This window comes from Poecilia mexicana, unplaced genomic scaffold, assembly GCF_051168715.1.
Source record: "Poecilia mexicana isolate PSO_F unplaced genomic scaffold, ASM5116871v1 scaffold_1, whole genome shotgun sequence".
Classification (NCBI taxonomy): Eukaryota; Metazoa; Chordata; class Actinopteri; order Cyprinodontiformes; family Poeciliidae; genus Poecilia; species Poecilia mexicana.
The window spans coordinates 24,390,371-24,414,520 of record NW_028263370.1 but is presented as its reverse complement, the minus strand read 5'-3'; the positions used below and the strand labels follow the sequence as shown (position 1 = coordinate 24,414,520).

At 43.8% G+C, this 24,150-nt stretch overlaps 3 protein-coding genes and 1 non-coding gene across 6 annotated transcripts; 3 read left to right on the top strand and 1 right to left on the bottom strand.

Moving 5' to 3' along the window:
• The first annotated feature begins 2,877 nt into the window (after nucleotides 1–2,877).
• On the top strand, nucleotides 2,878–2,950 carry trnak-uuu (transfer RNA lysine (anticodon UUU)). The gene has a single exon. It is a non-coding gene; the product is annotated as a tRNA-Lys (tRNA).
• A 632-nt stretch (nucleotides 2,951–3,582) lies between these two features.
• patl1 (PAT1 homolog 1, processing body mRNA decay factor) lies at nucleotides 3,583–13,964 on the bottom strand. Of its 2 annotated transcripts, XM_088006786.1 has the most exons (20): nucleotides 13,834–13,959; nucleotides 10,561–10,666; nucleotides 10,339–10,494; nucleotides 10,031–10,261; nucleotides 9,883–9,959; nucleotides 8,839–8,919; nucleotides 8,563–8,757; nucleotides 8,312–8,413; nucleotides 8,110–8,196; nucleotides 7,303–7,520; nucleotides 7,079–7,223; nucleotides 6,794–6,914; nucleotides 6,624–6,721; nucleotides 6,485–6,544; nucleotides 6,078–6,223; nucleotides 5,495–5,654; nucleotides 5,198–5,323; nucleotides 4,161–4,252; nucleotides 3,941–4,090; nucleotides 3,583–3,870 (listed from the first exon to the last, which is right to left on the bottom strand). In XM_088006786.1, exons 1-20 carry the CDS (start codon nucleotides 13,846–13,848, stop codon nucleotides 3,849–3,851), a joined length of 2,388 nt encoding a protein of 795 aa, XP_087862912.1. In that variant the 5' UTR covers nucleotides 13,849–13,959; the 3' UTR covers nucleotides 3,583–3,848. The 2 variants fall into 2 exon arrangements, with proteins under 2 accessions (XP_087862912.1, XP_014832673.1); XM_014977187.2 differs by lacking the exons at nucleotides 3,583–3,870; nucleotides 3,941–4,090; nucleotides 4,161–4,252 and adding an exon at nucleotides 4,265–4,702 and having other exon boundaries at nucleotides 13,834–13,964.
• A 2-nt stretch (nucleotides 13,965–13,966) lies between these two features.
• On the top strand, nucleotides 13,967–18,975 carry LOC106910532 (uncharacterized). Of its 2 annotated transcripts, none has more exons than XM_014977191.2 (5): nucleotides 13,967–14,075; nucleotides 15,049–15,230; nucleotides 15,304–15,417; nucleotides 16,877–17,447; nucleotides 18,253–18,975. In XM_014977191.2, the coding sequence occupies exons 2-5, from the start codon at nucleotides 15,084–15,086 to the stop codon at nucleotides 18,534–18,536; spliced, it is 1,116 nt and encodes a 371-aa protein (XP_014832677.2). In that variant the 5' UTR covers nucleotides 13,967–14,075; nucleotides 15,049–15,083; the 3' UTR covers nucleotides 18,537–18,975. The 2 variants fall into 2 exon arrangements, with proteins under 2 accessions (XP_014832677.2, XP_087862919.1); XM_088006793.1 differs by having other exon boundaries at nucleotides 14,011–14,107.
• Nucleotides 18,976–19,320: 345 nt separating this feature from the next.
• On the top strand, nucleotides 19,321–22,655 carry LOC106910533 (C-type lectin domain family 9 member A-like). Its single transcript, XM_014977193.2, has 6 exons — nucleotides 19,321–20,140; nucleotides 21,216–21,353; nucleotides 21,431–21,604; nucleotides 21,790–21,929; nucleotides 21,993–22,099; nucleotides 22,172–22,655. Exons 1-6 carry the CDS (start codon nucleotides 20,014–20,016, stop codon nucleotides 22,320–22,322), a joined length of 837 nt encoding a protein of 278 aa, XP_014832679.2. The 5' UTR covers nucleotides 19,321–20,013; the 3' UTR covers nucleotides 22,323–22,655.
• Nucleotides 22,656–24,150: the final 1,495 nt, after the last annotated feature.

Here is a 24,150-nt window from a genome sequence, read left to right as displayed (position 1 = left end):
CCAAGTTAACAGAAATGTTTGTCATCTGAAGATCAGTGGATTCAGTCACTTGATGCCAGTTAATGGAAGCAGGAAGGAAATCGGTTTTCACACCTTGCTGTCATCAGGATGCAGAAACAGGGAGGTTTCCTGCAGTCAGATGTGGTTCCCTCTCTGCTCCTCCATCTCTGATGTTTCTGCTGCTCTGCTGACCTTACTGACCTTACGATGTGTTTTCTAGCAGCCATGAGTTTCCCTGCAGCTCTGACTGTCCTCCTCTCTGTGGCCGGTTCTGGATGAATACATCTATATTTTACTGCTTGACTCTTATTCATCTGTTCTGTTGTTAAATCATGATCCTCGTTTTGAGTCTTTCTTACTGAACTTCTTGTGCAGTTTCGGTCCAATTTTAACTGTTCAGGATGTTATATGACTGCTACTTATAGTATTGATATATTTTATAATTCTAAGGTTTTTATAACTAATAGATCAATTTAAAATTAATGAGGAAGAGATTCGAACTCCAGGATATTTGTAACCAAACTAATTTCAGATTTTTAAATTTTTTATTTAACATATGAAACCTTCCACATGCAGATTAAACTGATATAAAGAAAAATTCCCATTTTAATGAATTTCTGTTTCCTGTCACTGACTGGACTGGTTGGTAAAATGAGTTAATTCAAACTTTCTGTTCAGATATTTTTAGATATTTTTAATTTCACTCTTATTCTCAGACTCATTAATGAACATAATGAACTCCATCAGGCTGATTCTGGTGGTTCTGGTTCCGGTTCTTCTGCTGGTCTTGTGTTTATTGAAGAGATGAGCCAATGACAATCCACCATTTCCATCATTTTGATTTTTATGGTTGGATTAGAAATCTGACGTGATTATCACCTAAGAAAGGTCATTCCAATGTTTTTTCTGGGCCAAAGTTAAACTTTGAAACTTTCACTGGATTAAAGGAGAAGAACAGGCAGTATTCTCGGACATTGTTCTTGTAAAAATGTGCTATTTAAGTATCTAAATATTCTAACGGACAATGTTTTTATCTTATTTTTAAGTATACTATGTGTGTTTATTGTTGTTAGTGTCACAGACTAACGGGGAGGTTCCGGTTCGGACTTTTTACTGCCGAAGCCTGACGGAGCTCAACAAGCCTCATAGCTTAACAGTAGCGCAGCTCTGGTGTCAGAGATCTGGTTCAGCTGTTCAGGTTCAAAGTTGCTGCTTTTAGAAAAATATGACCGTGTTGCTTCATGTCTCCGTGTTATTTCGTTTTATTACCTTTGCATGTTTCTTGTGAAGAGCTCAGATAGGACGGTGTTTACAGCAGGATGTACAGGCGGATCAGTCGCTCGGCTTCTGGCTCTGGTCTGCTCTCTCGTTCCCATAAACTCTTTCAGGCTGAATATAGAAGTGATTCCATGGAAATAACTCAGGGAGGCTCCTTTATTTACCATCCGTATCCCCGGTAGTTTTAGGCTGATCCGGAGTGAAGTGAAGGCTGCAAACTTTGCTGTGCAGCGTTAGCTTTAACTGGTAGTGACAAATATTTACAAGCCACCTTCTTAATTCAGGATCGCTTGGAAATTAATGAAAACTTAAAAGCCCATTATATTAGGAAGACAACAATGTTCATAGTATTGCTTTTATTGCATCTGAAATACGACTTAGTCTTTTCTTCCAGTCATGGTAACTGAAAGCGGAAACAAGTGAGCCGCATTAGCTCCTGGAGATGTGACGTCAACGCCGTAGGTGCAAAGAGCCCATTGGACGGTTAAACAGCTAGAAAGAAAAGCCCGACTATGAAAGCAGACGAACCGACAGTGCCATCTGGTGGGAAATTAAGATATTACATGGTCTAGAAATGAACACTGCTCTCTGGTTGTCAGGGACCAGACAGTACAAAGTGCAGAACACAGGTGTTGGATTCAAAAAAGGTGGGTTTTTATTTACCCAAAAATATGAACAAAGGTTAACATAACAATTAAACAGGCATGCCAATAAAAGAGGTCAACATAAATTACTAGACTCAAGACATAACTGACAAAACAACAGACTGACCTCACTGAAATGACACAGAAGGGGATTTAAATACAGGTTTAGCTAAACCATGTGGACACAATAGGGGAAAACAAAACGGCTGCCACCTGACAACTAACACAAACAATTAAATAAACCCAAAAACATCCCGCCAGCATGACACAGGGTTCAGTCCAATGAGGCCATCAGCAGTACTTTAGGAACCTCAGCCCTTTGCCTTTCGTCCACCAGGGAGGGGAGCCAAACACCCAGGAAACTCAAACAAAGAAAACAATATTAATACAACATAACTGAATTTCGACCTTGCATTGTTAATATGTGTGCACTCCATATAAACATTGGAAGGTGGAAGAAAATATAAAGAACACTTCAACTTACAAAACAAACTAAAGTGAAAGCAGCTATTGATGAGGTGTGGATCTTACCCTGTGCGGCTTGCCATCACACTGGTGGACAATAAACGTTACATCTCATAAAAGTCTCTTTGTGACGACAGTTCGCCAAGGAAACTGATGATCTTTGGCTCTTCTGTCCATTAAATGCTGACGTCGTTTCAGCAAAATTACTCTAAATCGCGATTAGAATCGCTAAATGGAGTTACCTCTAATTTCACTCGCTCTGTGTTTTATTTTGAAGCAGTAAAACGGAAGTGATCTTTGTACTGTTGTCAGCTTGTTAGCAGTGAACTGAAATGGCAGACAGAACGGACCGTCTGCAGGGATAAACTCTGATTCTAACAGTTTTATGGAGTTGCAGTCACGTTCCAGGCCTAATATAAATACATAATCAGAAAGCCCATCCGCCATGTTTGAAGGAATTAATTCAGTTTTCCGTGTCTTTTCGTTCAGAGCCCGGATAGCTCAGTCGGTAGAGCATCAGACTTTTAATCTGAGGGTCCAGGGTTCAAGTCCCTGTTCGGGCGGCAGAATTTTTTTAATTTATTTTTGATCTCTAGTTTTCTGGAGGAACAGGTTACCTGAAACACAAACCGAGACCCTTCAGGTGTGAATTTCAACCGTTTCAATGTATAAGTTTAGCTTAGATCCGACTGTTAGACCTTTTACTCTATAATCGTAATGTTTTGTGTTCCTACTGTTAGACCTGATATTTAGCATTCAAATATTTTAACTTGTGCTCATAATCTTAGCCAGTAAAGTTGATTCTGGTGTCAAAATGTTAAATTATTGGGTTTCCATCAGAGATTAAATAGACTACAGACTGTGAAAACCATGTCATGTGACTGCAAGCCTTTTTATTTGACTTCTAAATAAACTCATAAGTAAACCTTCTGATTATTTAATGATTTATTTAATGATTCTGACAGTTTGTGAAAACCCAACAGTATTATTAAATTAATATTAAATGATCAGACCAATAAAGCTCTTTAATTCTGGATGTGATCAATCCAGAACGAGGTCTGGGCTCCTTTTGCATTAACTCCTGCATCACTGCAGCCTGAACTCATCTCCATCTTGGTTCTCCAAGGTTCTGTTGTTACTATGGCAACTAAAGTCCCAATAATGAGACAATAAACAGGAAGCAGAACAGAAACACTTTCTATATAATAGAAATACTTTTAATTTTATCACAGGCATAATTGTAAACAAGATATTTAAAAATGCAGGTTTAACTTTTGTCATCATTCAGGTTGTTTCTCACACACACACACACACACACACACACACACACACACACACACACACACACACACACACACACACACACACACACACACACCCTGACACACACACACACAGAAGTTCTGCATTGACTGGGAAGGGGCCATGTTGATGACGATGATGATGATGATGTAGTAACTTCTACCTGGATGAAGCAGAAATCCTGGAAAACAAACAGATTTACATTCAGCACCATGTCTGAGCGCTGAGGAAGAGCGCTGAGGAAGACTCACTGTAGCTTGTCCTGCAGCAGCTCCAGCCTCTGTCGATCCACGTAGCGTGAGAACAGAGACAGCAGGTTGGGAGGCGTGAAGAGGGGCGGAGCCAGCGATGAAGACGGGACGCCGAGCAGCTCCCTGGTCACCGAGAACACCAACTCTGTCCTGGACCGACAGAGGATGATGAGGACGATGAAGAGGCAGGAAGCCAGATAAACCGTCGGCGCAGACTCACCATCGATTGTCATCCATGAGCTGACAGTTTGGGTCGGAGCTCTGCATGCGCTCGCCTTCACTCAGGATCAGAAACAGCAGCGTCACGCCGAACTGCAGGCGGGAACCAGGAAATACTGTAGACTGGCTAGTTTTTATTAGCTTATATAGAATAACAACATCACCGCCATGTTGCCTCCAGTTTAAAACTGAAGCTGCTTATGGTTAGCATCAGGACGAAAACATTTCCTCAAATATTTTAGTGACGGTTTTTACAAAGAGACATGAATTATTGTGACTTTAAACGGCCATTATTATCGTCCATTTAGTTTTGATTCTGTTGGTTCCTGCAAATGAAGATGGCTTCTGCTAACGGTGCTAGCATCATTAGCAGCGTGCTAGCATCATTAGCAGCGTGCTGGTATCATTAGCAGCGTGCTAGCATCATTAGCAGCGTGCTGGCATCATTAGCAGCGTGCTAGCATCATTAGCAGCGTGTTAGCATCATTAGCTCTGCATGCGCTCGCCTTCACTCAGGATCAGAAACAGCAGCGTCACGCCGAACTGCAGGCGGGAACCAGCTAATGATGCTAACAGCAGATCGTGTTTGTTTTAGCAGGAATCTCGTGTAAAACGGTTCATGGAAACTTTGAAGAGACTCGCGTAGCGTTCGCCTCGACTTCTTGTGTTTTTATTACAGATTCGAGTTAACTACAATCTACCCAGCATGCATTGGACAGGTGAAAAAAATTGCAGCAACTGCTGGTGAAAAATATGTAATGCAGATGTACAATTTTTTAAGTAATTATGAGTTTTTCTGTTTTTTTTTCTCGTGTTCATTTCTTTTATTTTTCAATGTTCGGATATCACATTTATAATTATGATTTTTTTTTATGTATCAAACAACTTTTCCTTCATATTTAACATGTTGAAGTAATAATCAGCTCATCATCCATCAGATCTGATTGGTCCAGGTGTGGCCAGCGGGTTTCCTCCCTCTAACAGAGGCTGCTGTTGTATTTTAACAGAGGCCGCCCCCGTCCTCCATCGATGCGTTACCTTGTTCTGCAGCGCGGCGGCCAGCTGGCCCTCGCCGCCCTGCAGCTCCTGCAGCAGGTCAGTGAGGGCGGAGCTGGACAGAGACTGGATGACTGCAGAGACCGGCTCCACCAGGCAGCACAACGCCTGCACAGGGAACAAGCAGCTTTTACTCATTTAAAAACTATTTTACAAAGGAACCAAGAAGAAAACATGTCAGCTGAAGCATAAAAATGATTTAAAAGGTACTAAAATTGAAAGTTGACTTTTTGTTAAAGATGTTTTCTGTCTTAGCAGCAGCAGGTTTTCTGATGCTACCTGGTCCTGCTTGTCCTTCTTTGCTAAGGCGGGGAGGTTGCGTGCGATCACCATGACAACGGCAGCAGCCTGCGCCGCAGGCAGGAAGGGGAGGAGCCTGGCGACGAGCCGCTTCCCTTTCCTCACCGACATGATCATCACACACTGCTCATCGCTCACCCTGAGACACACACACACACACACACACACACACATTGATTTATTTATTGACACAATAAATAATAAATAGATAAAAGTAAAACTGTCCGTTTTGATTAGATTATTACTTTGACTATTTTCTCTGCTGTTCATTTAATGAAAGTATCAATAAATATTAATTGATTTTAAAATGTGATTAAATATAATTACTGTGTGAAGTTTACATACAAGTCAAACTGATTTGTGATCGAAGTAAATAAACTTTATATAAAATCGTCATTCAGTCCAACAGATTCAGAAAACAGATTTAATATTCATCATCACAATATTTACACTAAATATTAAGTCAATATCACCAAACCCCACGATTCATCCATCCCTGGAGATCTGCCAGTCCTCCCAGTCCCACCTGTCCTCCCAGTCCCACCTGTCCTCCCAGTCCCACCTGTCCTCCCAGTCCCCGTCCTGCAGCGAGTTGCTCAGTTGCTCCGTGTTGCTCTTGTGTTGCTCCATCAGGGCGTCTCTGTCCTCCTCTGGCGTTTGGACGAAGCGTTTCTCAAAGTCCTGGACCTCCAGCAGCAAACTGTACATCTGAGGGATGGAGCTGATCAGAACTTATTGATTCCTGATTGATTCTCACTGAGTTGGGGATTCAGAAAACGATCATGCTGCATTCGGTTCAAACTAAATCAAACCTGGTTTAAATGAATCTGATTGTAAATGTTAATCTGAGATGGAGATTATTGATGCATTAATACAGTAAAATCTGGAGCGTCTTTGTTACATCATCAGGTTAAAACGCTACAGGAAGCGATAAGGAACTGAGCGCCAGCTGGGCGCAGCGCCCCCTACCTTCTCCACGGTGTACAGCACCTGGCGCCTCTTGTTCCACACCTGCTTCTCCCTCTTCTCCTGCAGGAGGACAGACAGAAGGACTCAGGACAGGCCACAGCTGAGGGACGTCTTCACCTGGACGGACGTTTGGACCGACCTCGTCATCGGAGCGGGTCGTTACCACGGCGTCGATCATCTTCCTCGGGTTGTTGACGCTGGACACCGTCAGCTTCCCCAGAGATCCTGCAAACTGAACTGCAGAGGGACACGCAGGACGTCAGGAGACAGGGAGGACAGGGGACACAGAGGGTCCCTGCTGGCCCTCACCTGGCCGGTAGGTGTGCTCCACCTTGGCCACCTGCGGCGTGATGAGCTTGGTGGTGTGCTCCTTCCTGCTGCTGCTGTCTCGCTCCTTCTCCTGACGCTTCTCCATCTTCTCATAGTAGTTCTGCAGGGAGACGGAGAGACAGATGGACACGGAGACAGACACCCGACTGTCCACCGCAGCAGTGAAAGGTCATGACCTTCATGCTGCTGTTATCCAAAGTGGAGCAGAACCAGAACCGTTAGCGTGTTAAAGGTCATGTGACCCGGCGACCCCGGCGGTTCTACCTGGTAGTAGTAGTCGTCCAGGTACGGGTCGGTGCTCTGCAGCTGCATCATCTGGATCTTGGTCACCCACTCCTTCTCCTTCTGGCTCATCAGGTTGCTGTACGGGTCCCGGCTGCGGCGGTCCAGCCCGGTTCTGACCCGGTCGCTGCAGAACAAGCAGGCGACTCTGAGAACGGCAGCTTCTAAAGCAGCTAACGAGGCTAAGGGAGCTAGCGTGCTCTCACCCGCCGCGGCTCTGCATGCGCTGCGTCAGCATGCGGCGGTGCTGAGGGTGGAGGTGCGTCGTGTTGTGCCTGATGGGCGGCGTGTGGTTGGGGGGGCCGTGGGGCGGCAGGGGGCCCATCCTGTGGCCGTGAGGAGGAGGGGGGCCCCCGAAGAAGGGCCTGAACCCGCCGCCGGCCAGCAGGGGAGGGCCGGGGCCGCCGCGAGGAAAACCCGCCACCTGGTGGACGGAGGCGGAACGTTTCATGGAGCAGCAGCTACTAATAAACCGTCCAATCAGGAGCCAGAACACTGAGGTACAAACAGGAAGTGGTAACATCAGAACCACTTCCAGGAAATCTCCAGGAAGGAGCAGAACCCCTGACCCGGATGAAGCTGCAGAACATCGTCAGGTTCTGCAGCAATGCTTTGTGTTTAGAGGATAAATAATCGGGTTTCAGGCTGAACTCTGATGATCCTACCGAGCAGAACCAGAACTTCCTGTGATCCACAAGTTAGTCCGGATCCGTCGTTCTCCAGGATCCGGTTCTGGATCAGAGCTAAAAGCTGAACGGTTCCAGAAGGAATCGGAGAAACCTGAAGATCTGAGGTCTGAGTAGAACCAGAACCAGAGAACGGATCATCCCGGTTCTGCTGGTTTTCTTAACTAAAGAAAAGGAAACGAGCTGCGTTTGTGGGTCAGAACCTTTAAACCGGGTTCTTATGGGGATCTCTGGTAGAACTGGAAATGAAAGCTGGATCAGAACCAGGGCTTGGTTCCGTCCTGGACCCAGAACCAAACCTGTTCACCTGGATTCTGTGGTACCGACCTGGGAGTTGAGCAGCTGAGCCCGTTGGAGCTGAGACAGAACCGGGCCGACTCTGGGAGGGAACGGACCGCGGCACAACGGAGAGTTCTGAACAGAGCAAGGAAAAACAACGGGTCAGAACCAAGACAACGGGTCAGTTCTCCACATCAGGACCGGAACCGGACAGCAGAACCGATTACAGGCAGCAGGCGGGACGACTCACGGCTAAGTTGAGCAGCGTATTGGGGGACAGGCGCTCAGGGAACGGAGCGGGGAACCGGTGCTGGACCGGGGCTCTGACATGGACTGCCGTGGGGTGGTGGATCTACACACACACACACACACACACACACACACACACACACACACACACACACACACACACACACACACACACACACACACACACACAGCTGGAGACTCAGAGGAACAGGCTACGGTCTGAGCGTCTGTCCGTCCGTCGCTGCGGCTCACCTGATGGTTCAGGCTCAGCAGGTGTTTGGGCGGCGTCCCGATAGGCACCGCCCTCACCGGAGGAGAGCCAATCACAGGAGAGGAGGAGCGGGGGGGCGGGGCCCTCTCTGACAGGTCGTGACCTTCGTCGCTCCTCCCCTGAGGCGGGCGCTTCGGAAGCCCCACCTCCTTGATGATGGACATCAGTGGACTGTCCTGAGGACGGAGCAGAAGATGGAGCTCAGGCCTGGTTCTGGTTCTGGACGGGTTCTGGAAGGAGAAAGGCGTTTCTCTCACCTCCATGTGTGTGACGAGTCCCGGCGTGACGCTGACCGGCCCGAAGCCCATGCTGTTGTCCCAGATGCTGTGAGAGTTCATCTGTGGAGACGAAGGGGGAAAGTTAGAGCTAAAGGTCAGATCCGGTGACCTCTACAGCGACCTTGAGCAGAACGCTGCTGCTTCCCGGGGGATCGGTCCAGGATCGGCTCAGGGAACATCTGCAGCCTCCATCATTAACCTAAACCCACCAACTCTTTCACAAACAGCCTCAAGTAAAAACTGTGAAAGTTACACTGAATTTTTCAATCGACTGTTTCTAAGGCGATGCTTCAAAACCAGAATAAGAAACACGTAGATGGAAACACGGGTAAAACAATCTGAAGCTCAGAGCAGGACCTCAACATTTACTGGACCAAGTTTCATGCAAAAAAGTGAAACAGACGTTTAGTAGAAAACGCAGCTCAGGACAAACTGGTTGATTTGGATGATTGAAGCATCGAACCGTCAGAGCGACAGTTTCCTCACGTCGAGTCACAGGAGAAATGTTTAATCTGGATTATGAGGATAAAACGGCAAACGGCCATCGGCTGCTGGTTCTGTGAGTTTTGGACCGGGTGGTACTGGTACCGTTGGACAGAGTTCAGACTTTAATTTGAAGGTTTCTTGAACTAAACTTGATTAATCAAAAGCAAAGGATAAACAGCAGCTGCTGTTTTCGATGAAGCCGCTACGATGATTTTATTTAGCAAACCTCCATGGAAACATCATGAGTCATGTGATCAACAACAGGATGTTGCTACTGGTGGAAACCATGAAGAAGACGACGACAGGAAGTCGATGGCGGTTGATGGTTCCGCCTGTTTCTTACTGTTTTATCTTGTGAATAAACTCATTTTTTTAGTTGTTTCTTATTAAATAGAAACTCTGTAATTATGAAATTGTGTTTTTCGATGTTAGCCGAATACAGAGCATCGTATTTGCATCGTATTTGCAGCTTCAGGTGATTCTGCTCCACTTCCTCTGCAGGCTGAGCGACGGCGTGAGGGAAACCGAGGAACGGACCTGGCCCATTGGAGCGGCTCCTCTGCGCAGGAGGTGCTGCTGCTGCTGGTAGCTGAGCACGGAGGAGGCGGGCAGGCCTGCGGGACAAACATCTCAGCTCAGAAAGCGTCCAATCAGGAAGTGACACGTCACCAGGTGACCTGCTCACCTGAGGCGGGGGGTCCAGGGGGCAGCTGGTGTTTGGGGGGGATGGAGGCGGGCTGCTGCAGGACTCTGGGCTGGTCCGGGCCCCGCAGCGCAGACAGAACCGGGCCGGCCGGCCCGGGAGCCGAACCGGGCCTCTCTGCCGCTCCGACGCCGGCGATGGCCGGATCGGCGTCCAGAATGAAGCGGGCCAGAGACTCGGCCAGGTCGCCGCCTCCCGACCGCTCGTCTGCGTCTGCAGAGACAGACAGACGGGAACGCATCAGAACCCGGAGCGGTCCGCTCTCAGGAACGCCGGCGGTCCAAACCCACCTTGACCCGGCGGCCCAGAGGAGAAGCCGAGCAGAGGGAGCCGACCCGCGGCGGAGGCGGGGCCTGGGGAGGAGTCCCCCGGCCCCCGCCCGGCGCCCAGCCCGTCCCGCTCATCCAGCTCCGCCAGCCGCTTGTGCTCCTCCTGCCAGTCGTCATCTGGAAACACAGAGCAGCTTTAATCCCAGAACAGATTAGGAGAAGAAGAAAGCGGCGACTGCTCACCTATGGCGCCGGCTCCAAACGTGTCGTCATTGAACTGGTCGATCTCATCTTCCTCCTCGATCAGCCCATCGTCCTCTTCCTCCAGCGTACAGTCGTCATCCAGGGACTGAAGGCAGAAGAAGAACCTGGATTATCGTTCATCCTGATAATCTGGTCAAAACCGTCAGCAGATTAATCTGACATCGTTATAATCTTATAATCTAAAACCGACCATGAGACCTGTCGCAATAATCAATCAATCAATCAATCAATCATTCAAATGATGAATTAAAATGATCTATTAAATAGAAACTCTGTAATTATGAAATTGTGTTTTCCGATGTTAGCCGAATGCAGAGCATCGTATTTGCAGCTTCAGGTGATTCTGCTCCACTTCCTCTGCAGGCTGAGCGACGGCGTGAGGGAAACCGAGGAACGGACCCGGCCCGTCCGTTTCTAGCAGCCTGATCAATATCAGATCAATAACTGATACAATCATTTCCATTTGCATGATTTATTGTTTTTATTGTTTTCCTCTTTGTTGGATGATAAAAGTTTTCAGTCTGGTGTTTTGGTCTCATCTAAAACTTTTTTAGGACAGTTTTATTTACATTCATTCATTTTATTTGTTTGTTTTGGACATTAAAATGTTTTCTAGTTTCAGTGTTAAATGTTTATTAGAATTTATAGTTTATTGATCTTTGAAAAGGTGTTCTTTCATTATTATGCCATTATTTTTATGTCACTTAAAAACAAATAGCGATACATATTTTCATTTATCTTAATTTCTGGGACGATTTATTGTCGACGTGCGACAGACCGACCTTTGACCTTTGACCTTAATGCGGCTTCGTCCTGGTTTCACCGGATTCATCATAATTAATCGGTTTGTTTAGAAGATGACTCGGTTTTTTACCAGTATCACATATTACCGTTTCATTTACATCCAAGGCAACTCACAAAAAAACAACTAAAACTCGATTCACCGTATTCTACTGCAGGAATCAAACACTGAGATAAAAAGCTCAAAATTTCTAAATACATGCATCTAAATCTGATATAGGTCGATTTATTGGTATCGATCAATGATGTTGCATCACTACTGGTTTCCTTTGTTTTTACTTATCGTTTGTATTTGACAAAATTTGAGCAGTTGAGTTTTTAAAACTTGTTTCATTTTAAGCTGTTTGTCTTTAGCAGGTCAGCAATAACAAGAAAAACAACCTTTAGAAATTCATTTATAAATCCTGACAAATGAAAACATTTCATGTTTCAGCCTCTGTGGTTCTGCTGTTCAGTCAGCGCCGGGTCCTGGACCGAACCGAGCCCAGTGACATCATCGTTCAGCCCAGTGACATCATCGTTCACCACAACATTTTGTTTATCAATACAGAATTCTGCTTTATCAATATTTTACTGTTATTATTTGATATCATCTTTAACATCAGAGTCATTTTTCAGTTAAACAGTTTCTGTTGCACAAACTGTTTTATCATCTTCAGACTCATCAGGCTTCATGATCTCCCTCGTTTCTAGCAGCCTGATGAATATCAGATCAATAACTGATCCATTAATGATCAGTTTATGCTTTAATAATATTCAGCTGTAATTATTGGGGAAAACTGGAGGTAGTTACAGCTGCTGAATATGATGAAATGTTATAAATGACTCAGTTTTGTTTATTAAACATTATAATTTATAAAATGATAAATCTGGTGAAACATAAAATATTTTGACATTCAGGATATAAAAATAAAACTAAACATTTTATCATCAGAGCCTCAACACTGGAGCTGCTTTCAGGGGAATTTCACTTTTTGTTTTTTTGCATCTAAACTTTAATCATTTTAAATCTACGATTCTTCAGACCAGCAGCAGTTTGTTACATCAGCAACTCAAACATTAAAATAAAGAAATAATGAATTCATGAATGTTTCCAGTTGCTGGTTGGACGACTTTTATCTGAAATTTGTGTTTGTTTGAAACCAACATTAATACCAATAATACTTGATTAGGTCATATTAGGATTTGCCAATATGATCAATTATTGCAGGTTTCCTGATACTATATTCCAGGTTTCATGTGTCCAATACGATATTTTCCTGGTCCTGATGTGTTTGAGTTTCTTTTCCTCCTGGAAAATAAAACCATGTCTAGACATCAGCTTCTGGAAGCACATCAGATCCTCAGCATGATGCTGCCACCACCATGCTTATCATTAGGTAATGTTATGTTTGAAAGCCTCCCAACATTTTTACTCCAACTGTGTCCAAACAGTTTCACCTTTGTCTTTTAAAACCATAAAACTGTCATTTGGAAAGAAGCTTCAGTCCATCTCCTTTCTGAGGTCAAACTGGTCGGATGGAGACACTGGTGTTCTGGTTCCCGATTGGTATATTGGTTCCTGATCGGTTTATTGGTTTCTGATCGGTTTATTGGTTTCTGATCATACCAACTGATGAATGATTGTCTCAGCTGACCGGTTTGGGTCAGATATCAATATCTAAACAACGACTCCAGTCAGAATTAAACCAGAACCTTTCTGATAGCTGCAGACAGAAACCTGTTGAGATTACCTGAGGAACTGTATTTTCTGTGATTTAAACCTCCACACCAGGTGTCCTGCAGGTCCTAGATATTTCTGCACCAACACACCTGAACTAAAGTCTGAATCAGAACCTCAGCAGGTTCTGCAGAGCTCTCATAGTGAGACATATTTATAATTCAGGTGTTGAACCTGAAGAGCAAGCAGGACACCGGCTCTGAAAGACTGCACTTTCCATCCCTGTTAGAACATGGAGCATATATTAAATGTACTGATTTATCTGAGGTTAAGAGCCGGTATAAGTTTTGATTTTTTTTAAAACTAAAGCAGGGTAAAACCCTGCAGGAGCCGTTCAGGACCACCTGACAGCCTCCAGGACCAGTTAGCCTCTAAGCTAACACTGCCGTTACATCACGCTTTGAACCGGAGACGGAAAACTTTATGAAACCAGCTCCTTCTAGCGGCGTCACGGCAACTATCAGAATCTGGCCCATTATAACACAGGCTGACCCATAAAACCACCGATCCGTTCTGGGCCATGGCACCGGAGAACGCACGCCGTCACTCCGCATGAAGCCAGCAGGAAAGCGCGCTGCTTCACAGGCCGCAGGTCGCATTGAGGACCAAACAAAAGGGAATGGAGGACATTTAAACACAGACCAGGCCAGATTCCCCCTCAACACCTTCCTAAGGCCCCAGACTTCCCGTCCAGAACCGGACCGGAACCGATTCTCAAGGTTAAAGCTCACCTGAAATCGAAACATCTATCTTCTGGTTGTTGGGAAAAGGATAGCATCGGGAGCGAGGAGGCGCGTGACTGACGCAGCAGGGACGCCGTCACACTTGAACGCGCGTTTGGAACCGACGTGAACGAGCACGTATCTGACGTCGTATCTGACGTCGAGCGCTGCAGTTGCGTTCCCTCTGCTGGAAAACAAGGAAGCAGGACGGAAACTTGAGAAGATCTGACAACACAGAAGAAAAACAGAGGGTAAAACAGCCTGACAGGCTGGTTGATCTTCGGTAGAACGCTCTGCTCTCATCTTTAACGGCTATATGTTTTCGCGTTTATTTATTCTTTATTTTAAGATGATAAACATTTAAATTATTAAAGTTGAATCTGGATTATATGATGACAACAGGAAAACAATGCACTTCAGTCTCTAAGAAATGTTTGGGTAAAAATGTAAAAGCAGACTCAATAATATTTGTCCACTTTTGCCATTATTTGTTCATTTTATTCAGACAATCTGCAGGTTATATGAAGTGGAAACGGTGATTAAAGAACAGTTTAATAAACCGTATTGTAATAGAAACACGGTTTATTAAACAAAATATAATAAATAACAGTATAATAATAAAAGAAGCTATTTTCAACTGTAAAGCAGAATTATTTTGGCCAAAATGACAGGAACGATGTTTACAGGAGGTGAAGTGATGCTTTCAAACGTGAGTTTTTAACACATCGATGCAAAAAGGTTCTGGGTTCAAATCCCAGCCTGGGCTCTTTACATGTTCTCTCCAGATTCTTTAAACTTACCTCAAATAAACAGTTAATGTTTGAAATGTGGACACAGCTGGATGATCCAACATGGCAACACAAATAACTGATTCTGGGTTGAATAAATGAGACAGTCTGGAAAGACCCGACCTGAGTCACAATGAATAACTCCGTGTCCAAAAGTTGGGTTCGTCTGGAGAAAACTGGCTAAATGAAAAGAATGACTGCTGATAAGAAATCCCCCTGAAAGTCTCTGTTGATATCTAAACAACAGCAGATTGCATCAATATTTGTATAAAAGGCTAAATAAAACTGGCCTGCTTAATAAAATTAAATATTTAATATTTTCCAGTTGAATTTGTTGGTTGTTCTTGGTCAGACTGACGGCCTGAAGGTGATGATGAACCGTTTTAATGAATCGTTCCTGTTCTCTAATGAGGCCATTCTGTCATGTTTTCCTCAGGAATCATCAGCTTTGGCGTCCATGTTGGCGCCGCCATGGTTCTGTGGCAGATCCACACCCTCGACCACCTGGACATGTCTGGCTTCGGTCGTCCTTTTCCTCGCCATGGCCTCCAGCTGCTGTTTTGGTTCTCCAACCACTGCGTGACCTTTGAACCGGAGAACTCAGTGGACGTCATGAAGGTTGGTGAAGCGCTCCGCTCTGCCTCCGTCCTGCTAATGAAACGGCGTGTAAACATGTCCCTCCGGTTCTCAGCTGGTGTCGGGGTGTCAGCCGGAGAACGGGGCCTACGGCTTCCACAGGTTTGGGAACATGGAGGAACTTCTGCCTGCTCTCCACAAACCCAAGAAGAACAAGAGCACCAGGCAGGTCAGCAGCGCTCCGTACTTCTCCATCCATAACGTCTGCAGGGCTCATTGGCTGATCTCAGGTTAATGTTAGACGGCTTCCTCACTCAGTAACAGCATCCAGACTGAAGAGTGTTGCTGTTCAGGCCCTGTAGCCGTTTACACCCGCTGCCTTCGCTGAATGAAAATAACAGTAAATCTTTAAAAGCAGGAACTGGAAGTTACCGGCAGCAGGAACGTCTTTAGCGGCTCCGCTTTGATAAAAACCCTGAAGTACTTGGACTGGTCCATCTGCACCATTTCAGGAAAATATTTCCTGAAAATCGTGAAATGTTTGTATTTAGATGTGCATTACTCTTTAAAAATGCCATGCCTTCTGGTTATGTGTTATGATTCTGTTTACAGAGAAGGGTCATGTGCTCTTCCTGCCCCGTCATTGTTTCTCCTTCAGCATTGAATGGTTGCTTTTTTTTTTGTGAAGATTGTGATACGATTGTTGAAAAATGCCTTTTTTTCTAGACCCTGTTCTTTGTTTATTGCTACACCATGAGCTCCAGCCTGTAAAGAAAAACTTCTGTTGTTCTTATAGCTCTTTCAAATGGCCAGAGAGTATCGACAGCATGAATGTAAAGCATATGAAATATTATATCCTTCTAAATATTGCCTCCAAGCAGTCCTCGGGGTGACGGTTGCAATCCGATATGCGGTGCAGCTCAGCGTGTTGCTAATAGAAGCAAAGCTCAGCAGTGGCTGCATCCAGCAGAGACAAGAAGAGTCAAAGCACCGGGCCAGGGGTCCCTTCTACTTCTACCTGCAGGATACAGTAACAGAATAATGCTGAAATATGCTGAATGCAGCAGAAATGCTCACATCAGTAAACATGTTCATTACACTTTTTGCACAAAAAATTTTTTAGATGATGTTTCAATCTGCTCAGTTCTGCCCAGTTGAGCTGCTTTAGAGTCTCTGTCACTTTAAATACAAATCGGCTGGTGCTGGCCCCGCCCCCAGCTCAGTCTTTACACGCACGTGAAAATGGCTGCAAGCGGTAAAACCAGATGACCTATCTGCTGGAGGTCAACAGATGGGTTTTACTGGCGTTGCTAGGCAACGGGCTGGGCTTTGCTGGGGTTGCTAGGTAACATGGCAACGCCTGTTGATTTGTGGTATCTGGAGGTTTTTGAAACGGCTCATTTTCCAGATACTAAAAACATTAATTTATTATCAAAAACATCTGGATGTTTTGGGTTTTTAGAAGCAGTAGAAACTTTCCCAATACTTCCCCTCTAAAAATTTCATTTCTAAGCAAAGACAATCAGGTTTGTCGGTAGTTCAGCTGAAAACAGACAAATATTTAAAAATCTTTAAAAAAAGAGCTTGGTTGATTGTAAAAATGTCAAACCGTTCAGGATGGAAACAGTTGATGTGCTGCGGCCGGTCTCGTTCAGAGGTCGGGTTCACTCCCTCTCTCCTCCCTCCAGCTGGTTTACTTCGTGGTCGGGAACCTGAGCATCCAGTCCTACCCGCAGTCCGCCGACCTGCCGGCGTTCGTCCGGGAGAACCTCGGGGCGGACGGCGTCTCCAACAGCGACCGCATCATCATCAGTTACCAGGTGAAGACCCGGCTGGTCGACAAGGTCTACGTCACAGAACACGACGACGCCGACGCTGGACGGTTCCGATCCGACGGAACTCATGAGGTCAGCTCACAACTGATCCGACTTCTGCAGAACCCGCAGCTGGACCTCAGCTCCCTCCTCACGCAGATGGGTTACTATGACGACGTAGAGATGCTCCAGGACGCGCCGGACCCATCGGTCCAGATGATGCTGAACATGATGCAGAACGTTCCGACCGGGTTCTTCTCCCAGGCCTTCAGTCGCCAGTTGGACCTGGACCGGTTCTGCTCCAGCACCAACACAGACGGCAGCGGGAGCCTGGTGTGTTACACTCCGCTGCAGAAGAGGAAGAGGAAGAAGAAGAAAAGCAGCAAGAAACCGAAACCTCAGAGGGAACTTTCCTGGCGCTCCAGCTGGTCGGATCCGTACCGAGGTAAACATGAGTTCCACCTGTTTTCACATTTTATAGAGGTTTACAGAAACGAGGCAAAGGTCACCCAGTGGAGGCGCCGCTAACCAAAAAGCTAGCTGCGCTAGCAAAAAACCGCTAGTCATTAATATTAGTTATGTTAATAATGTACTATTTAAAAATATTTAGCTAAAGCTAATGCTAAAGAGTTTTACCAACTTGATATTTAGGAGAAGCTAGTGCTAAAGTGCTACAACAACATGATATTTAGCAGGAGCTAATGCTAAAGAGTTTTACCAACTTGATATTTAGCAGAAGCTTAATGCTAAAGCGCTAAATTCATGTTTATGTCCACTATGACACAACATGTAGTACAACTAATAGTATATTTAATGTTCTTGGTAGAGAATAAATTTCATTTGCTGCACTGCATTGTGGGTAGAGGATGTTAGCTCTGCTATTAGCACATTAGCAGAAGTTTTCCTACCAATAGATGGATAGATGAAGGAATGCAGTGGTAGCTACCACTAACTAAAATATTAGTTGTGCTAATGCTAAAGTGCTACACCAACACAGTAGGCAGTGGTAGCTAATGCTAAAGCACTAAATCCAATTGAACAGGAATTTAATCCTTTACTTTAGAGAATGTGAGGAGTGATTCATTTACATTTTGTTCCTGTTTTTTCAATTTTTTGAACCATAGGCAGTTAATTTGTGAAGTTTTATCAATTTGATTAACTTTAATTGTATGAATGTGACAATAAAAACCAGAGTGGATATATTTCTGAGGCTGAGCACAGATTTGACTTTTCTGATTTTCTTTCTGCAGATTATGATGAAGATTACTGGATAAGATCCAGTTATGGTTATGGATCTGGATCTGGAGGCAGCTATGGTAAAGGCGGCGGCGGTGGATTTTCCTGGTTCCTGAAACTCGTCCTGAAAGCCGGAGCGCTCTGCCTGGCAGCCAGATGTTTGTTCTGGTTGGTCAGGAACATCTGGAGCTCTAACTGGGATGACGAGCTCCTCCAGCGGATTCCAGGCTGGACTTCTCTGTATCCCAGTTATTCCAGGTATCCACGCACGCACATCATGCTGGACTATGTTTACTAAACCTGTCAGGACTTTGACTAGGACTAATTCTCAGTTCCTGCTTCAAATTATGCCGGTTGGAGATTCAAGCTGAAGACTCAGGATGATGATTTTAATGATTCTAAAGTGATTTTATGGTTTATTATGAAATATTATGTTTTTGTATCTTAAACTGAAAATACCAAATGTCTGAAACTGTTTTTGTAGTTTTTTGTTATTAAAAAGCTCCAAGTCCTCAGTGAGGGACATGAAAGAAACAAGTCACTTTACCTTGACAAAGGAACAAGTTAAAATTTTAATTATATTTTTTAGTGTTTGAAGTGAAGCAAATGACCAATAATCACCAATATTTGCACTGAAGATTTGCTATCAGCTTCTACGTTTCTCATGTTTGTCTGTAATGAATGAAATTTGTGCAGAACTGAGACTGAATTTACGAATAAAAGTATTTTTTGTGGGATTCGTTGTTTCTGTGAAGGTTTCTGCTCCTTCAGTCAGGAAGTTTCTGTTTCTGCAGCAAACAAAGGAGCGTCCAGTCAGGCTGCTTCAGCATCGGTCAGCTTCCAGAGACAAAGGAAAGACGAAGGAAAATCAAGTTAAAATCTGTTTACAATCCTGGACGGTTTGGAAAGCTCAGTTTCTATCCCAGAAGTGAATTTAGAAACAGATGCAAACTGCCTTCTTGTAGTTCTTGTTGTCAGGTTTTATCTCAAAGGAGAAAATGTCTCCTTGGTCCATCCATCCGTCCATCCTTTCATTCATTCATTCATTTTCTAACACCCTTATCCCTACTGGGGTCAGCAGGGTGCTGGTGCCGATCTCCAGCGAACGTTTTGGGCGAGAGGCGGGTTCACCCTGGACAGGTGAACCTTGGTAATTCAGGTTTGGTCTCCTAAACCCCAAGCCAATTTTTTTTTAGATAAAATGTTTAAATTGATTTATTTTTATGTTTCTGCGTGTATTCTGACATTTTTGTATAAATTAGTTTAATTCTACAAAATTTGGCCTAAAGCCGTCTCGGTGCTGCCCTCTTTGGGATGAGCGGTGGTACTGCAGTTGAATTGTTTCCAACGATGCCCGTCACTCAGTCACGCCCCCTGGTGGAGAGTCAGGAGTTAGAATCACGGATGTGGTGAACATTGGTCGACAGCGTCTGATTTATAAAAGAGAAAATATCTTCTGTGAACTTTATTGTCAAAGTGCTTATAGCTAACTCTGCTTATTTATGTATTTTTATAATTAATAATAATAATAATTACATGAAATTGATGAGGCATCCTAGCAGAAATCACACAGCCAACTTAAATGAATAATTTTGTCACCAGCGGACTGTAGAACAGGTTTTGTTAAATAAAGAAATAAAATATGGTCAAACTTGAACCTGGAATCTGCTCTGAACCAAAATGATGATAAATTTAGTGTAAATGTCAGAATTTGAAGCTTGTGGTTCCAGAGTTAAAGGAACAGAAACCTGGTGGGTCAGCTGACGAGCGATCAGATGTTTGAAACGGGCCAGCGGGTCGGTCTGAAGGACGGAGCGGCGCTGATGGAGCCAGAAGAAGAAAACATTTACGTCAACCTGGAGGATCTGGACGGATCCAAACAGCAGCGACCCGAACGCGCCGGTACGTCACGTCCAGCAGCAAACTGATGGGTTTCATGAATGCTAATTTATTTAAGAAAAATCAGGGTTTTTAATTTTAACTGATGACAATTAGAAAATAGATGCATCTGAAATAATTACAGTAATTAGAATATTGTGAAACGGAAAAATCTTTTTGTTCCTCCTGTTAGGAAGTGAAGCTCATCTGATACATAGATCTATAACACATAGAGTGACAGTCTGGAGGTCCTGATGAAACTACTCCACATTCTGGAACAGACTTAGCCTGACAGAGTGGTGGTACATTTTGTCCTTCCACTCAACTTTCTATGAACTTGCTTGGATAATCAGTCTTGTGGTCTCTATCAAATGTTAATTATCAATTGGATTATTGATTATTGGAGATTGAAATGTTCATTATTTTTGAATTTTCTGAGCAGTAGCTGCACATTTTATGATTTATTTTAATGTTTGTCTTTATAATATTGCGTCATAAATGATGGATAAACAGTTGAAGTGAATCTTTTCTCTGAGAACGACAGGATGAGGAACTGAGAGCAGACGGTTTCATTCTGCTGCTTCGTTTCAGAGAGAAAAGTCTGAAAATCTGTTTATTAAAACGATGCAGATTTTAAATGTCAGTCAGCTCCTCTGATCCACAAAGGCTCATATATTTACATACAGCCAACCATTATATTACTGATCATTTGTTCTAATTATTTAATCAGATTAAAGGTTTGTCACATTCTGCAGAGTTTTCATTTAACCACATAAACCAATTTTAAACAATATTAACTAAACATAAAAAACAAATAATTTTACTCCTTTAGTTGTTAAAAGTCAATAAAAGTATTTAGTGAATGTTTGATCACTTCTAACATCAACATGTGAAAACTCGCTATTGATTGATGATTAATTTGGGATTTTTCTTTACAGAACCTGAACCAGGTGAAGATAAAACCTGGTCCAGGTTCTGGACGGGTTCCGGGTGGCAGATTTACAGATAAAGATTTTATTACGTTAAATGTTTATAGTTTTGTAAAGTTTCGGCCTCATTACAGCCGACTAACGAATCGATTAATCTGATGCTCCTGCAGGAGGTGAACCAGAGGGAACCTCCTCTGAAAGGGGAACCAGAACCAGAACCAGAACCAGAACCGGTTCGTGTTTGAAAGTTTTTCTGGGACTGCTGAGTTTCCTCCTGCTGACGTCGGTGGTGGCGGTCGGGTTCCTGTGTGAGTCTCCACCTGAGGTGAGGATGATGATGATGATGATGAAGAGCTGAGGTAACACTTCCTGTTTTTATTCTCAGACCAGAGAGATTTCAGCCAGCTGAGCAGACAGCTGAGCAGACAGCTGGCCAATCAGACGGCAGAGAGAGGCCAGCTGCTGCTGAGGCAGCAGAATCTGACCAATCAGAGGGACCGGCTGGACGCCCGTCTGAAGGCGGCAGAACTTGATCTGGACCGGATGAGGAGCGGTTCTGGTGAGGGTTCTGTTCAGAACCGCAGCATTTAAAACAACATGAAGGATTTTATGGATTGTTTTAGAGTAACTAACTAACATGGTTAAAATGCATTTCTGGAAACTAAAGTTTTTATTTTGGGGTGTCAGAATAATCTTCAATGAGTTTAAAATGGGTTTTTCCTGTTTCTGCCTGGGCTCTGCCAGTGTTTTGCCCTGCAGGATGGAGGCGGTTCGGCTGCAGTTGTTACCTTCTGTCTTCGTCGATGAACAGCTGGGAAGGCAGCAGAGCTCAGTGTTTACGGACCGGATCCGATCTGGTGACCATCAGCAGCCAGGAGGAAATGGTGAGCGGCTTCTTTCCCTCCTCGGCTCTGAATGCGGAGTAACGAGACGTCTGACGTCCTCAGGAGTTCCTGGATCAGCTCGGAGCCCAGCTGAAGTTTTGGATCGGGCTGAAGGAAGCCAGCCGAGGTTCTGGATGGAAGTGGACCGATGGAAGTTCTCCAGGAGTCACGTAGGAGCAGAACCAGCTAAATCCACCTGGTTTCCTCTGCGCTGACCTGAGTGACCCCGGTTTCCTCTGCAGGTTCTGGACGCGGCAGACATCTTGGACCAGCAGAACCCAGAGCTGTGCAGCTTTTAACAGAGGCGGCCGGTCGTGGAGCGAAGAGTGGTGCTCTCAGCTGCTGCAGTGGGTCTGTGAGAAGAAGGCGTCCACTTCTGGACGTCTGCAGTAGAAAACTTTAAACCTTATTAGAAACATGGAGCAAAGAGACTCATATCATGTATTTCTGACTGAACTGGCTTTGCACCAGTCTAAGCTGACTCTGATTGTCTGATGCTTAACAGCAACAAAGTTTAGAGGAAATAATTCATAGCGTTAGAACACAAATGAAATATGAAAAGTGCTAAAATCTCAAGATGTGATGTGTTGATTATTTTTCTTAAACTAGATGCATATTATCTGTATTTTTTATTATCTTTGTTACTTTGAAGTCAGACTTTCTCTTAAAATACTTTTTTTCCCAATAAAGAAAAGTGACTTTTCTGGTCAGATTGATTTTAGTTTATCAATCAGATTAAATATTTATGCATCTATGGTATAAGATTACTGATATGGATCAGCTGGACTGTTGGCGCCCTCTTCTGGCTGATATGAGGTGTTACATCTCATTTTAAATCACATTTCTGGTCCTGATGAGGTGAAAACATGAACACTGACCTACCTGAGGTCCGCCTCCAGAACCGGGCTTGGTTTGACCCGGTTTCACTAACGAGCTGGATCAGAGAAACAGACGGAGGACCTGATGAGCTTTGGGCTGAATTATGTTGGATGATTTATAATAAATCTCTTTTTCTTCTTTTAAACAGTTTAATTTGCTTCATAGCCTGAAATCTATTCCTGAAAAGTCGCAGAGCAACCAGTCGGTTCATGAAGCTCCACTTTCTGGACCTGCTGAGGTCATCAAAGCATCAAACTCTGAAACTGAAAGGGACAGTTTTCAGATCAACCAGTAGGTGGCGCTAATATCCTCAGAGTTCAGACTGTAGCTCTGTTTCACTACCTCATAAAATTGTAAATTAAATATGTTGAATTCATCAGAAAAACAAACATTTGGATAATATCTGTGTTCTTTATTCTTCTGATGTTGTTGAGATTCTGAGTTTGTGGATTTTTAGGAAGACGGTTAATTTGGTTTTATTTTAAAACCCTTTAACTGTCAGGATGACACTGATCCTTCATGAACCCGTTAACTAACATGTCAGTGTTCTGATGGCGACTGTTAAGGGCTTAAAATGTTATTATTTCTATCTGAACAATTTCCTGTTTAGACTGAAATGATCAATTAGAAATGTTAAATTCACGATAAACATCATTCTAATTCCAATGAACATCATAAATGTGATTTTGTGAAAATTGTGAAAATATGTAGAAAGATGACAATCTGCTGCTAAACTCAGCAGATCAGGTCAGAGTTTCTGTTTTCACTGCAAGTCACAGACTGCAGTTCTGCTCCGTTTCAACATTTAGTTAAGTTAAGTTAAGTTAAGTTAAGTTAAGTTAAGTTTAGTTAAGTTAAGTTAAGTTAAGTTAAGTTAAGTTAAGTTAAGTTAAGTTAAGTTAAGTTTAGTTTAGTTTAGTTTCACAGCAGTAACTCCATGAACTGCAGCTGCTTCGTCTCTGAAGATCATCAAGTCAGCAGAACCATTTAGTGTTTAAATACTGAATCAGCAGATCTGGGCTGGTGAGGGTTACAGGTGTGAGGAGACAGTAAATGGCACAGAGGGAGACTATTGAAAATGGATCTACGAGTAAATATCTAGACACAAGGAAAGAATAAACATACCGTAATAAACTAAAATCACTAACAAGAACTGAACACAAACACGGCTGGTCTAATCAAAGAAAGAAACAAAAGGAGACAAAAATAACATTGAAACCAGAAATAAAACAACAAAAGTCAGGATGATAGATATTTTTTGGTATTATCATTTTGTTATTACTTTAGTACATATTCAGTCTAATGTTCATCAGTATTATTGTGATTTTTAGTTTAAAGTGTT